The 16,225-nt window shown below is 28.3% G+C and overlaps 1 protein-coding gene across 1 annotated transcript; it reads right to left on the bottom strand.

The window, feature by feature from the left end:
* Positions 1–2,563: 2,563 nt before the first annotated feature.
* LOC109803000 (Eukaryotic aspartyl protease family protein) lies at positions 2,564–11,300 on the bottom strand. The gene is made up of 10 exons (XM_020364445.3): positions 10,984–11,300; positions 10,780–10,909; positions 9,471–9,715; positions 8,403–8,630; positions 7,440–7,602; positions 7,278–7,351; positions 6,035–6,122; positions 4,391–4,466; positions 3,720–3,791; positions 2,564–3,155 (listed from the first exon to the last, which is right to left on the bottom strand). Exons 1-10 carry the CDS (start codon positions 11,220–11,222, stop codon positions 3,010–3,012), a joined length of 1,461 nt encoding a protein of 486 aa, XP_020220034.1. The 5' UTR covers positions 11,223–11,300; the 3' UTR covers positions 2,564–3,009.
* Positions 11,301–16,225: the final 4,925 nt, after the last annotated feature.

Here is a 16,225-nt window from a genome sequence, read left to right as displayed (position 1 = left end):
ACAAAGAGAATAAAGGATGTAAGTTGGCATCATACTGAAGTGATGGATATACTAAAGCTTAGTACAAGTGCCAAAAAGGAGGAGTGATGGTGGTGTCAACATGATCTTCTTCGTGACTTATGCATATCCGATAGGTTTCTGGAGGTTTGCTCAGAGTTCAACATTGATACCTTGAACACATGTTTCCTAAAATGCATAGGTTAAGGTTGCACTATGAAAAGCTTCAAGTTGGCTCGTGTGCTACACTCTAAAGATTACCTGGCAATTTCAAGAGGATGCTCCATCTAAACATATCGTTTGATATTGCCACCTCATTTTTAACGTAGATTTTTAGTGCAAGGACTAAAATATACAGCAAAATATTTGAGGGACAAAAAATAACAACAATTTTTTACGAGGACAAAATAAAATACTCAAATTGTAAGTAAAAAAGAAATTAAAGCTTACATTTTTTTACAAATAAATTTTTATTTATATTTGATGTACATTCATATAACTTATGAAATCTTATTATTATACAGAGTAATGCATTATGCATGCATTTTATGGATTGTTATATGAATTATATTTTCTTAATCATATTATTAATGTGAATTTTTAATGGCCAATTTTTATAAAAAAGATTTTTTTGATCACTCTTTTAGTGAAATCTTTCTTCTTAATTATGTTTTTTTTCATTCTCAAGACATAAGTCCACTTTATAATTTATATTTGAGATTTATGAAAAAAAAAGTTATTATGTTTAGTTATTATTTAAAATAGACTGATTTTTATATAAAAAAAAATAAATTATTTTCAATTCTTTTGTTGGGTATTTTTATTATTATTATTTAGTAAGAAAGATTACAATGCCAGAAACAATTTTTTTTTAATATTATCACTTTTAATTGATTTTTTTCCTTCACACTTTCCTTTTATAAATTTGTTGGTCACATGCATTCGGTTAAAGTGTAATAAAAAAGATTTTAAAAAATATTTAAGAATCTATTGCATCAAACCACACATATCAAGTAAATATAATATTAATTCATGTTATAAATTATTATCATTAATTATGTTATGTTTTCTATAAAGGTAGGTGAAGAATTCCCTTTTATTTTTAATGAACGTGATTAATGATTATTACTATTATCACTACCATATTATTGATGATAACAATGATGATAATATAATAAGAGTGATGTAACAATAATGGTAGTAAATGAAAACAATAGTATTGTGATAGTGAAATAATGGTAATGACAATAATAATATTATAGTAAAATAATATTATTGTCATTGTTACTGTCAGTAGACTAGATAATAATAATAATAATAATAATAATAATAATAATAATAATAATAATAATAATAGTAGTAGTAGGTAATGATAATGGTAACAATAATAGATGTTTATAATCTTAATTATTAATTTTTTTATCCTAAATTTAAAATTTATTATTTTACTATTTCATCTCATCTCAAATATGTTCTCATTAAATGAGCTCGTGTATTTATGTAGGTTATACAAACTTACAATTATTATATATCACCTTGTAAAAAACTAGATGAGTAGACGTAGGAAGCGAATTCTTGGGCTTGATGCATGTAAGAACAGTAGTAAATGAATTATATCTGTATCATAAATTTACTTCACAATTTTTATTGAAAGAAAGGAAGAGAAATGTGAAATAAGATAAATCGTGTAATAAAATGACAGAAAAAAGTTATATAAGTTGTATGACTATAAAAACTCCATCAAAGTAAATCAATTGTAAAAAACTAAAAGGCTGAAAGTCAAATTTCTACGTTGAAAATGAAATTATAATGCATAATCTAGCTAGTTATCATTTTTACTAATGACAAGCCACTACGCATTAGAATAAACATTTTTTTTAATGATTTTTCATTGTTTCTGCCCTTACAAATTTCCAATTTAAAATAGTGAAAATTCAAATTGAGAATGAATATTTATAACCCCTCAAGTTTTTTTTCCTTAACGATAATATGTAAAACTAACAGTAGCTTTAGAATTGTGTTACACTACAATAGTGATCTGATGAGTAATTAATTGTAATAGTTACCATAGTCGTAGAAAATTAAACATATTCCTTTAACTCCATTCAATATATATATATATATATATATATATATATATATATATATATATATATATATATATATATATATATATATATATATATATATATATATATATATATCCCTTCCACGTAATTATTCAATTGTAAAAGCTAATTATTCAAACGATTGACAAAAAATATATATAAGCTCTAAAGCAAAACATTGATTATCAAATTACCCTTTCTAAAACTAAAAAGGTCATCTTATTGTATAATAAAATATTCATTCTACCCCATGTTAAAACAGAAATTATAATTGTACATCAATTTTGCATAATTAGACAGATAAGAGAAGGGAGAAAAATATGCAATAAAGTAATGGAAGGAAAGAAGAAAAAAAAAAAGAATTGTAAAAGATGATATAAGAATTAGTTATAAGAATATTATTATAACTATGCAATAAAGTAATGGAAGGAAAGAAGAAAAAAATGAATTGTAAAAGATGATATAAGAATTAGTTGTAAGAATATTATTATAACTCGTGCTAAAATAGGTCGAACAAAAGGAGCCAGCTAGCCAGCACAGAAATGCTATACAATACCTAAAGTCAAATATTTGCAACTATAACTTGAATTCCATGCGTGACTTGTAGCATGTTAATTATACATTTGGCATTGAGACCCAAGCTAAGTCAAAAACCAAAGTCTAATATAACATATACAATTGGTGGTAAGATTTCGTCATTTACAAATTCACCATGGGAATTGAGAAGAAAAAATTTACCCACAGCGAAGATTCCCAATGGTCAGTGTCCTGGATTTCATGCATTTAGAAATCATGGAAGTTCCTGATAAGTTAATTTCTCACATAGCATTTTTTTTTACGTTATTTCTATTTTCAAATCCTTTGACCATAATTTGACTCTGGTATACGTATTTGTTGCGCTATTTCAATAAAGCAATTTATGAATTAGAGCAAGTATAAACAAGATAATCACCCGGTTGATGTTTAAAACATAAGCAGAAGAAAGGAAGTGGGAACCAACTAAATGGACTGTTCCTGTACGCTCATCCCTCACTTTAATGGTTGAAGAACCTGAGAATGAAATGCAGCATAGATGATATTACTAAATGATCAGTTATGTATAAGGAAATAATGCAAGTCATTTGAAATTGATTTCTTATAATTTCCTTGGCAAATGGCAATTTTACCCAAACCTTTATATAACACGTCAACCATAGATTATCATTAATTCATCAATTAAATATAAGTAAGCAATCTGAAATGATATAAGTAGTAACTGGTTGAAAAGAATAAGCAAGGACGACACCTTTACATCAAACACGCCTCAGTGATGAGCAAACAGATACTTCAAAGTTTTAAACTGAATCAATAATTCTACCCAAACCTTAGGTACTAGTTAAACCATGCCCCACAAAATAATAACATTCTTTCATGTAAAATCAGAAGAAAAAATCACATGTCTCACTTTCCCATGTTTGTTTCCCTATTTAATCAAACCCATTCATCCTTGTGAGATGCAAGCCTGCTAATTTCTTTTATGTTTTCACAAAAATCTACAAATATTTTATACTTTTTTTTATATTGTTTAAAATATTTAAAATACTGAAGATCATCAAAAACTAAAATGATACTCACAGTTGTACTCAGTCCATCCAATAGCCTGATTTTCAAGGTCATAGAAGACAAGTTTATTTGAAAGCACTAAATCTGCAACAAATAAAAATATAGGTGAAGATGCAGAGTAGGTCATGGAAAGCAAACTTTCTAGTGATCTAAAACTTTCACTGTCCTCCCCAAGAAACATGATAATATCACCAGCGAAATGCAAAAGGTTGTCAGAACCTACATTCACACCTTTAAGGCCCCAATCAACTAGTCATCACATCTTTTTGACCAGAGTTAAAAAAGAGAGAGAGAGAAGCTCTTCTCAGCTAAATTCTCTTTGGCTTGAGAATGAAGATTTAGGATGTAATCATTGAAAGAAAACTTTTACTAAAAGAACTTGTATCAAAAACTTACAGAACACAATCCAATTTCTTTCAAATGTCCAGATAAGAAACCCACATGAATCATGATCCTATACAAATCTATTCCATAATATGCATTTATAATGTGTTTGTTTAGTTTATTTCAGAACTCAGATGTAATCAGGATCAAAATTATGTTTTATCTCAAAATGCCGTTACAAAATTACCCTTTCTTTCCTCTTATAATGGCTATGGTAGTCTCATTTAAAAGCTGGAAGCAGTATTCAACAAATTAGAGGCAAATATCTATTGGTACAGGAAAAGATTCGAAGAGAATACCTCCCAATAAGGTCATATTTTTGCTATCTCTTGATTGTGTCCCACTGTTTTGCCAACCAATACACCAAAAATCTCCCTGCAGATGCACATTAGTATTTAATTTATAGTATGGTATATAAAGATAATATAAAAATCGTTGACATAAAAAACCTACTCAGTAGTACTGCACTTTAATTTATTGAGTGTTTTGAAAAATCATTTTAAAATTACTGTGAGCACCTAAATTCACAAAAAAGTTAATAAAGTTTCAAAATAGGAAAAGATAACATGTTTGTAACCAAGCTTCTTGACCCAATGGTTATAAGGTGTCTTGGGACACTGAATCAACATGGTGTTCTCAGAAATAATTCCCGTTAGTACTCCCTCCGTTTTTTATTTATAGTCGTTTTGACATTATTTTTTGCTCTTTTTTCATTGTCACTTTTCTAAAATGAATGCCTTATTAATTTTCTTTTTCATTTTTAGCTTTGATAATTAATATATGTTTACTGAATAATGTGTTTATTCATTTTTCAATGTACCTATTTCTTCTCCAACCACCTAAAGGGTATAACAGGAAAATAAGTAATAAATACTTTGAAAAACTAAAATATCAATAATTTTCTTAATTCTTGTACATAACCTTAAATGTCAAACAAAAAAAAACGGAGGGAGTATTAAGATAATGCTTGACCAATGGAAGTCACATCCCGCAAGTGCAAATTAGTTCTTTGCTGTCAATTTTAGGATACTGCAACTGCAAGGACGAAATCTAGGGCCAAAAAATAAAAAAAGATAACATGTTTGTTGAATTTGCAGCTCCATAATGTATTCTGGAACTCAAAATACTAATTTTGGAGCAGATGTGATACAAAAGGTTTTTAATATGCATTTGGGCACTTTGGGCAGAAGCAACTTTTTGTTAATTTAGCCCAATATACAGTTAGGGCAAGATGCAGTTGGATCTAATTTAACAATTTATTTCTCATTAAAATTATATATATCTATAGTCACTTTGATATCCCTTTACATTAAGGGGACTGGAAACTGACCATTATATATATGTAATGTATTTTTTTATTTTATTTTGATATTTTCACACCTAAAAGTTGCTTTGCTTTACAAAACATTAATATCAAAACAATGTATCATAACAAAATTACTTTTAGGTGAACATTCTCAAAATAAAATATTATTTGTACAAACGTAATCCTTCCAAAATACATTCAATCGAAAAGACACTTTAGCATATTTATGACCTTATCAAAAAGCACAAGCAACAAATACCATATAATTCCTAAGCGAGATCACAACCAAACATTTCAAAATATTAATTAAAAGATGTGATGTTGATTACAGAACCCAAAGGTTTAACATGCTAAAACTATTGGCAAGTACAGTTTTCCACAAAATGATGAATTCAATAAGTGTACATGTTGTTCTGTCTCATCCTATACTATAAAAAGGCACTATAAAACCAAAATCAGTAATTGTAGTTGGAATGCAGTCCCAAACGCAAAGCTTATGCACGTATGCAATACTTAAAAGGGATAACAAACATGAGGCACGAGCAATAACTAGTGAAGGTTGACAATAGGTCCCAAAACAAGCCAAATAAAATTCCGATAACCATGACAAATCTAATGAGATTTTCAATATACTTACAGAGGGAAATAAATAATCATGTGGATAAACTTTCAAGGAGAGTCCATTTTCAAAATAAAATGTGACAGCTGGAAATCCATCATCAACACTGCAACATAAAATAAAATAGCCATTACACTTCTATATGAAGTTGATACTGACATAAAAGGCATAGAATATGCAAAGGTAATAGTCCAGTTATTGATGCACTCCAACAATACATAATCAAAAGGTTCAAATAACTAATCCTACAAAAATAGTAACTGATGAAACACCATTGAAGGAATCAGGCACATCATCATGAAACCATGAGCAGTCAGTATATTATTTATGAGATATTGAGAACCATGTGACACAACACACAAGTTATTGACTACTTGTCCGAAAGTAATATAGTTTACACCTTAACAATAGAATGTGATACAGTACATTTTTCTTACAATCATAGTTTATAGCTGTGTTGGAGACAAATGCCTCTTTACCAAACTAGTATAATTCCGGCAAAGGAACAAGCTATAAAAAATTATATGAAAGGGAAGAGTAAAATTTTCCTCAGTGGAATTCCAAAGTGAGTGAATAGTCCTATCCTGGAAAACTTGCTATGCCATGAAAAAGTTACTTGAAGACCCAGGAATATAACCTCAAACACCAACCACCAGAGATGCCAATGCTCATGACAGCAAACTTAAACAATCCCAACATGGCACAACAATTGCCACTACTGATGTGTTTTATACCAGTCTTTTTGGTTTACTTTGCCACACATTGCTCAAGGGTAATTCTACAAGAACAGTGGAGACAAACACTCACCTCCCAGCCAAATTTTAAAGGGCAATTCTACCTAGAACAGTAGAGACAAACACTCACCCCCTAGCCATTCTTAATGTTACATATGCCACGCACCATAGGCACCAAGGCTATGGGAATGCAACTGTGCCATGTTAAATAGCCATGCGAAAAAAGTTTTAGTGAAAGTGACCTTCAAAAACACCATGCCATGACAGTATGGAAGCAATGTTAATAACATTGACAAACCTGAACCATCATTATCAAAACCAAACACTTTATGCCCTTCTTCCACAACAAACCAAACAACAAAGAACTCTTCTAAAGCCTGTATGCCAAAGTAAGTTACCAAAACACCTGTGCTTGTTCTAACCAACAGCAAGACACTATATACAGACAATATGTGTGCATGCATATTTCTTTTTCAGATGTGTGTTCAAGAAAGAAAAGATGTGAATATGCATGTTATGCATCATACCTCTCAGAATATTGAAAGCATGTATACTCGTCATGGAGAGTCTGAACTTTTAGACCAGGTTGCTGAGAAATTATCTAACAAGAGGAAGCAATTCAGACAGCTGTAATAAACTGTAATAAATTTAGTAATTTATAAAAAAAACAAATTAAGACTTTTATATACCTTATACACTAGTGACTCATAAATAACTTCAGGCAGATAGGCCAAGGTTGTACCACTGTCAATTATTGTCCCTTTTCTGTCCCCCTGTGCTGATGTGTCTATTGATAGACTAAGAAAAGTATGGCCAACTTGAACTGCTGTCATATTGACATTGTAGTGTGGCCTAAAACACATTTTCAAATGTCATTTTCTCAAAATATGGATTTTTGTAAACCAACATCTGAATAGAAGAGAGATTATAAGCATCAAAGTTATTAAGATCCCATACTAGCTATATATGGCCTACTGGCCTAGATACTACTATGATGACTTGAGCAAGCTTTCAAGGTTGATTCAGCCACACACCGATGTCAATTCTAATAAAAGTAAACAAAACCAACTGTACATAAAGAAATTGACCAACATCCAGCATATAGAAGCATCAAGCGTGGATGTGAACATTTAACAAAGATATCTTCTCATTTAGAATAAAGGGGAAGAAAGTACTGATTTTTATGGTTGAAGACCACCAAAAACAATGAAACCTAACTTCCTCTTGCACCATCAGGAAATCTTACTGCCAGCTTCAACTAGCATGAGATTCATTTTACATTCCAATTACTGTTATACTCAGGACACATTTAGCTTCAAAGAATTAGAAACTATTCATACGTGACACTCAATAATAGAAGCTGTTGAGAACCCACAAGAACTATAGATAAGGCTAAAGTAGAGCTAGTTTTAGGGCAATCCTCACCTCATGAGCAATTTTTGGGTTAAGTTAGCCTAAATTCAAAACAAGCTACATGTTACATTAAATCATAAAACATACCGTTAAAATGTTTGCACAAAATATAATGTAGACACTAGACACTAACAGAAACATGTTATGAAAACTACAAAAAAAAAAATCCCCAAAAGAGTAATTAATAATACTGAAAAAATTAATCTAATTCTATAAAGTGTATTAAATGAATGCCATACTGGTCTGGTAATAATGGAGTCATGTTGACTTTAGGTTGCACAACATGTCCAATAGCAAATATACCACCTCCATTTACTCCATTTAAGCAATGAGCAAACATCTTTTTCACTTTGCCAGAAGAAGCAAGTTGTGAAATCATTGAGGAATTAGCTTTTCCAAATCCAAGTATTCCATCAAGTGCTTCTTCATTTGAAGAGCTTAGATCTCCAGATTGTCTAGCACCACACCTACAAGACAACAAAATTCTCATTTTAAATATTAAAGGGATAAATATGAACCAAATGAAGTATTCACTATTCAATACACAACATTATTACACAATAAGAACCAAGAAACCATCATAACCTAAGTGCCTCCAGAATCACATCAAGCTGCTTGAGTATAAGAAAAGGTGTTTCTAGGCATGTTCCATATGTTAAGGTGCTCTATTATTGCTAATTTTCAGTTTTAGCATACCCAACAAGGATAAAACAAAGGAAATTATTGTCCAGGAAATAGTTCCTATTATACATCATTGACTGCACAAGTGCTGAATTATTCAATTTTTTTACATAAATTGATATTCAGCTTCAGTAAGGTTCACATTATACCACTTCGCTGATTAAATCCACAGTAAATTCCAGCTTGGAAGTTGGAACACAGCAAAAGGAGGACAGCAAGAAGTACAAGCCTCTACCAATATCAACATCAGCATTCTCACTCTCAGTCTTAAATTTAAATCAGCAGCTGACCCAAATCTATAACCAAAGTCAAGTATTTTCTCAGGCACCAATATTAATTTCAGTGAGGAGTTGGACCAAATTTATATGCTTCTTAGTGAAAGAAAAAGCATACTCTACAATTTTGAAAACCAATACCTGCACGCTGGTGCACCCACACTTGTGTTTAGATTAAATCCAGATATGAGAAATCATGGTATTGCAAGTTTGCAACTAAAGCAACAGGATAAATTACTATAAACAAACATATATGGTTTCTGAGTTCAGGACTCCTGAGAAATTAATGTCCACTAACAGCAACAGATCAAAAATAGTAATAGTATGCATTACTGTCAGAAGAAAACTCACCCAAATATAATACTTCCATTAGCTGAATCAGTCTTAAGGTCCCCAGAGACTTGATCATAAAGTACAATATCCTTTACAAAGTAACCAGCAGTTGAGCTCCCATCACCATATATCTCCAGATATGGACAGGACATATTAGCAGTACATCCAGATAGAAGACCATTTATCTCTTTGCAAAACTCTTGATCACAGGGAAGTAATTTACCAGAGGAGGATTCCTTTAAGTCGTAGAGTGTAAGGTCCATCTTTGATACACAAAGGAAGAAATTCAAACGAATAAAAAGATCAGTGTTGACACAAGGATGTTGTACATGGTTTATTCATGTGAGAAATTCTTGGTTAGGCATGGTATACCATAGGCACTCAAATCATTTTTTGACATGCACAAAGTTGAGGTCCTTGAGGGGACCATGATAGAATTGAACCAACCATTACAAATGCTTTTACACATCTAAAACTAGAATTTGAGTGGCTAGGAGATGATGCAGATGCCTAACTCAGAAATCCTCTATCAATTGTCTCGTCAAGCATGTGGGTAACAATGTTATACATATAACTTATTACATAGTTAAATAACAATGATGATGATAACAATAGCAACAATGAAAAAGGAACTACGAAAGCCCCTATTGCTTTTCAAGGGTACCGTAAGCATGATTTGTTATCAAAAATTTATTGATTATTACTAGATTGGTAGTTTTCACAAAAGAAAAATGTCTAGGAGTTCAGGAAATACTTGCACTTGGTATAAAACAACCGTCTTACACTACTCCCATAGTCTTTCACTTTAGCTATAAAAAAATTATTTTCTAAACGCTGATTATGTCAAAGGAAGGACCCTAAAATTAAAACAAAGCAAACAAGGCACATAATTAAAACAATACACGGTAAGAGAATGACCATCTCATAGACTTAAGTACCTAAGGAAGCATATGACACACATAGACACATAGTAATGCAACACAAACAACCTTCCATGTTTCATTCTCTTTAGCTCCAACTACTCAGTAGTCAAACCAAAGCATACCGCATCACAATCCAATCCTCCAAGAGTAAGTCGTTCATAGTTCATACATGGACACCGCTAAGAGTTTTTACATTATCGACCAATCAGAAATGAACACATACGATAATTTTATTTGCTATTACAATAACTAGCTTAAAAGTCATCCTTAACATGACTTCTGATTAGTTGACAACGTAAAAACACTATACAGTGTTTTAAACTGGTGTTCCAATTTATTATAATTTGAAAATGCACTAAAGACAAAGTAAAGCTAAGTAAAAAAGAAGAGAAGCATAAGCATACACCAAGGTTACTTCTAGTGGGGCACTCTTTGCACTGAATGCAATTGACCCACATAATGTCACTGCCAGTGTCCACCTGCAAATAGTAATACTTGGAAGGAGTTCCAATCCCAATTTTAGCATAGTAAAGCCTACAAGTACAATGAATGAGTTCAGAAACATGATCCACTGAAAGCAACAGTACAGTCACAAAGCAGTTACAAACCCGACGGCGTCGGGACGGCCGGAGCCTCCGAGAGGGAGGTCAACGCCGGCGAGGAGGGAGAGCTGGCGGCGGTAGTCGTGGGCCTTGAGGGCGGAGAGGGAGCGGTCCTGGCCGGCGTATTTGCACTTGACGTTGAAGACGCCGTGGGTGGCGCTAACAAGAGTGGACGGTGAGAGTGACAGCAGCAGCAGCAGCCGGAGCAGGCGGCGCCGCGCGGTGGTTGGGCGAAGCATCTCCATGGTCAAGTCACGCGTATTGAATTGAATTGGCGTGAAGAAGGTGTTGGAGTGGGGAATGGAAAACAGAATACTAATATATGCTTTTCAAATAAAACCATTTTTAATTTTACAAAATGGAATCCTATATGACTTTGGTTTTATTTTTCTTATAGTGAGGTTCTTGCGATTTAATTTATCTTTTTTTTTTTTGGAATATACAGAGACAAAAAAATGTATTTTCTCGTATTTATTATGCACAACAAAAAATTATTAAATGAGTCTCATAAATAATTTAATTATAAAAAACTATTTATAATAGATTCTTATACATACACATAATCTACTTTAAGTACTTTCATTGTAAACTCTTAAGCAGCATGATTTTGTTTATCGTCTAATATTAATAAAATTGAATAAATATTGATGAAATATGTTCTTAATTCTTATAAAATAGTAAATTTTGATTTTAATTTATATAAAAAAATATTTTTTATTCTTTTAAAATTTGTATATATTATTTTTAATTATCATAAAATGAGTAAATTTTAATTTTTTTTTTATATTTTTATCCATCTGAAATCAAAAGTGATTTTTTTTATTTCTAATAATTATTTTAAGTATATATAATATTATTTTAATGATATAAAAGAATTTAAAAATATCACATACAAAAAAGATATTATGAACAATTATAAATATTACTTGCAATTATCGCATAATCATATGATAAATACGTAAATAGTTAAAAAAAATTACATACTAATAAAGATTAAAATATTAATTTCAAATTTTAGAAAAAAAAATTATATAAATCAAAATCAAAAAATATCCATTTTTACCCTAATAAAAACATAGTTAACCCTTAAATATTTAATAAAAACAGATAAAATTACAAAAATATGATATAGTTAATAAAAAATATAAAAGTCAATGCAAAATCTACTTTTAAGAGTGTTGATGGATTGGTCACAGGAATGCAGAGTTTTTTAGAGTGCACGAGTCACGTGATGATCATATGCTTTCTGCTACCAAAATAAATGTCTATTGGGTTTAAAAGGTATTTAGATTACAATAACTTTTTATTATAGTAATTATTAAAAAAAAGAATTATAATAATACTGATGTAACTTATACTAAATATTATACCGTTCAATAATTTAATATTAAATATAAATTTTATAAATCTAATCGTTAGATTGAAAATTCATATTTCTTAGATCATATATTTTAATGTATTTTGAAATGAATATATTACGTTAATTTTATTTTATAAAAATGAAGTATCAAATTATCTTGAATTAATAAAAAAATTTGTATATATAATTTAAGATATATGAACTTTCAATCTAACAGTTGAATTTACAAAATTCACATTTAATATAAAATTATTGAACAATGTAATACTTAATAAAAGTTACACTGGTGTTATTATAACTCTCTTTATTTATATATATATATATATATATATATATATATATATATGAGACAGGACTTGCGCCTCAAAAAAATATTAAAATTGTCATTTTTTAAATAATATTTCATCTGTATTTTTAATTTACGAGGTTAAAATTTTAATATTAATAATTATTTTATATTAAATAAATGATATGGTAATTATTATTAGATAATATTTATGATAAATTATATTTATAAATCGTATTTTGAATTCATTTTTATGGAATAAAAAACATATGATTTAAAGTGTAATGTAGTGTAAATATTATTTTTTTATGTTGTTTACTTAATGTGATTTTATGGTTAATGTTATAATTTTAATAGTTAATGGATGAATATTTTAAAGTATAAATTTTATAAAATTGGAGAAATAAAATTACAAATATACAAATCAGAAAAAAAATTGTGAATTATTTTTATTATAAAAATTATGAATTGAATATTATAGGATTCTAAAAATGTAATCTTACAACTAAAAAACTAAAACATGACTGTATAAATTAAGGGTAAGTACTAGTTCTAACCAATTTGATGATAAAATGAATTCAAACCAAATGAAAAGTTAAAAAAAAAATGAAACATCAAATTGGTTCAAATTTAAAAATTACAAATACAATCAGTTAAGTTCAAATTTCAAATTTTGATTTTCAAGACTCAAACTAAACTTATTTATTCCATTAAATGAATATGTTATTATTATTTTATTTATTTATTTATTTTTATTATTATTATTATTATTAGATTGAGTTTGGAATTTTAGTGAAAAATAAATCCTTCCAAATATGAGAGTTCAATCAGTGTCATATGACTCATATTAATGTGTTTGGATAAAAAATTTTAAGAGAATAATTCATTTTCAAGCGAATTTAAAATGTTTTAGAATTAAATATTTTGTTAAAATAAAAATTTTAAAAAATAATATTCTAGTAAATTGTGAAAGTATTTTGATCAGTTAAAATAGTATAATTTTAATTTTTTATATATATTTTGCATAAAATATTATATTAATTTATATAATAATATAACGTAATATAATATGACATATTATATAATAAATTATATGTAATACTACTATTTATTATAATCAACATACTATATATAATATAGAGAGATTTTATTTTATCATATTAGTTTTTAACCGAGCCCTACCCTTAAGATAAGAAATATAATAGACTAAGGTTATCATATCTTAATTTATATGATAAATAATGGAATATACTTATGGTGCTAACAATTGACAAGAATTATCATAAAGACAGCTACGAAATTAGCAATTTTCTTGGGACAAATTTTAAGATTAAAGGATGAAAATGTTATGTCCTAAAAAAAATCACATTTTTTGATATACAATAGTGATACAGATATTAGACCCGTGTGCATACAGTTCCAAACTCCTATATTAAACCAATCCGAATGGTTGAATTTTTTTCCACATTATATAAAGGATAGAGGAGAATAGAATTGTCCAAGAATAACTATTCCAAGAGTTTCAATTTGTTAAACGAAGATACATTAATGAAGACGGATCCATCAATATATTAATGTGATTAATGAAAAAAGTGAGGTTTCAAATTTTGGATGTAACTTGTAAGTGCTCAGAAGACGTGTTAAACATAGCCTCCAAATCCAAAATTCCGATATTTGTATGTGCAGTGCACAAGAAAATTCATCATTAAAAAAAGTAATTTCATTAAACAAATTTTACTTTGATGTATTAACCAACCTAAGGAATTAAGAGTAAGTTTTGTAGTTACACACGATAGAATAGGATAATTATCCTATTTTGCTATAATTTGTTATTTTTTACATTATGATGGTATTATTTTGTTTCATTCAGTAGGTGTAACTTTTTTTTATCCTGAGGAGGAAGTTTGATTAGAAAATAATATGAAAAGATAAACTTCTCTCTCTTCTCCATATACATTATCTCATGTAATATATTTTATTACACAAAAACATAAAACATATAATAATCATAATGTTAAATATTGATTTATAAAATATAGCAATATATATTATATAATATTAATTTCTAGATTAATATAGAATATTATATTATATATTATAACTTATATATTAATTTATAAAATACACATTATAAAATCTGCTTTCAACATTTTATTTTATATATAATTATAATAATTTTGTCATGTAAATTTAAATTATATTATTAAATAAATATTTAAATGAAAAATATTATTCAAATAATTTTTAAAGGAAATATTTGAATAATCAAAATTTAACAAGTTGGATTGAGTCATATTTGTATAATTATTTTTTAAAACCGAATTCAATCCAACCCAATCACGAACATGTTGGTTTGGATTGGGTTGATCGGGTCAACATAATTAAATTTATTTATTTTTTTATAAAAATTTAAATATTTTAAAATAAATATAAATCATTTGATACATTGTTGTAAATACAATGTTATTAACCTATGCGACAAACAATGATACAAATTTAATTCTAAAATAAATTTATTAATTTATTACATTATTATCAACTAAAAACTAACATTAATTAATAAAAAATAAAATTGAAAATAAATATATTATATTATTACAATTTTATCAACTTAAATCACTTAAAACACAAAACTCGATACTAAATAAAAGTGACAGGGAATAGTTATTGAAAAAAGTTTTAAAAAATTACTAATCTTATAAGAAAAAATAATAACGAAATCTAATTTCTAACTTTTTTTTAAGCAATTAAAGAGTGTTATGATTCAACTAAAAATGGAGAAAAAAATAGTTATAAAGAAGAATATCTCCTTTGCAATAGGTATAATTATAATTAAAATTATATATTTTTTTAATTTGAAATGCTAAATATTTGTATTAAAACTTTATATGTAATTTTAATAAAATAATAATTTTCCATTTTTTATTGATCTATATTAAATACAAAGTATATAATATAATAATATTACCTTTTACCGTGATTTGCACCATTAAAACTTATCAGGCCTTTATTATATTCTACTCTTATCACATCGCAATTCCACATTATATCTTATTTTGATCACCACATAAACTCTAATGTATAATTTTGTTTTCTAAAGTGACATTTCAAAAAAGTTTAAGTTAAAAACTCAGTCCTAACACAGCACTTAATTGAAAATTACGTTCAGTGCCACTGCATTATTGTTGACATTGTTGCCATTTAATCGAAAACAAAAACATCACTATTTCATTTTCAAATTTAACTCTTTTTGAAAATATTTTCACCAAAAAAATCTTCAGAAACTGAAAGGGACATGTTTTTAGTATTATTTTCTATTTTCATTGAAAATGGGAATAGAAAATGGGCAAACCAATCAGCCCTAACGTTCCCAAGAAGTTAAGCCATGCACACAAATTCAAACGTTTTATAATTTCAAAACTATTTTTTAAACCTCACTTTGGCTCATCAATATTATTCCACGCCACAGTATGTACATCTGTTTTCATAACAGCTCTAGGAGGTCCTTTTACAACTTCGTTGCAAACAGGTAGGCAAACTTCAGGAAGAAGAGTACCAGTGTTCTACCAGATAATTCAAATATTATTTAACCAATAAAAACT

This window comes from Cajanus cajan, chromosome 4, assembly GCF_000230855.2.
Source record: "Cajanus cajan strain Asha chromosome 4, NIPB_CcT2T_4, whole genome shotgun sequence".
NCBI lineage: Eukaryota > Viridiplantae > Streptophyta > Magnoliopsida > Fabales > Fabaceae > Cajanus > Cajanus cajan.
Note: the sequence above shows the minus strand (reverse complement) of the source record. Positions and strands in the feature narration are given on the sequence as shown.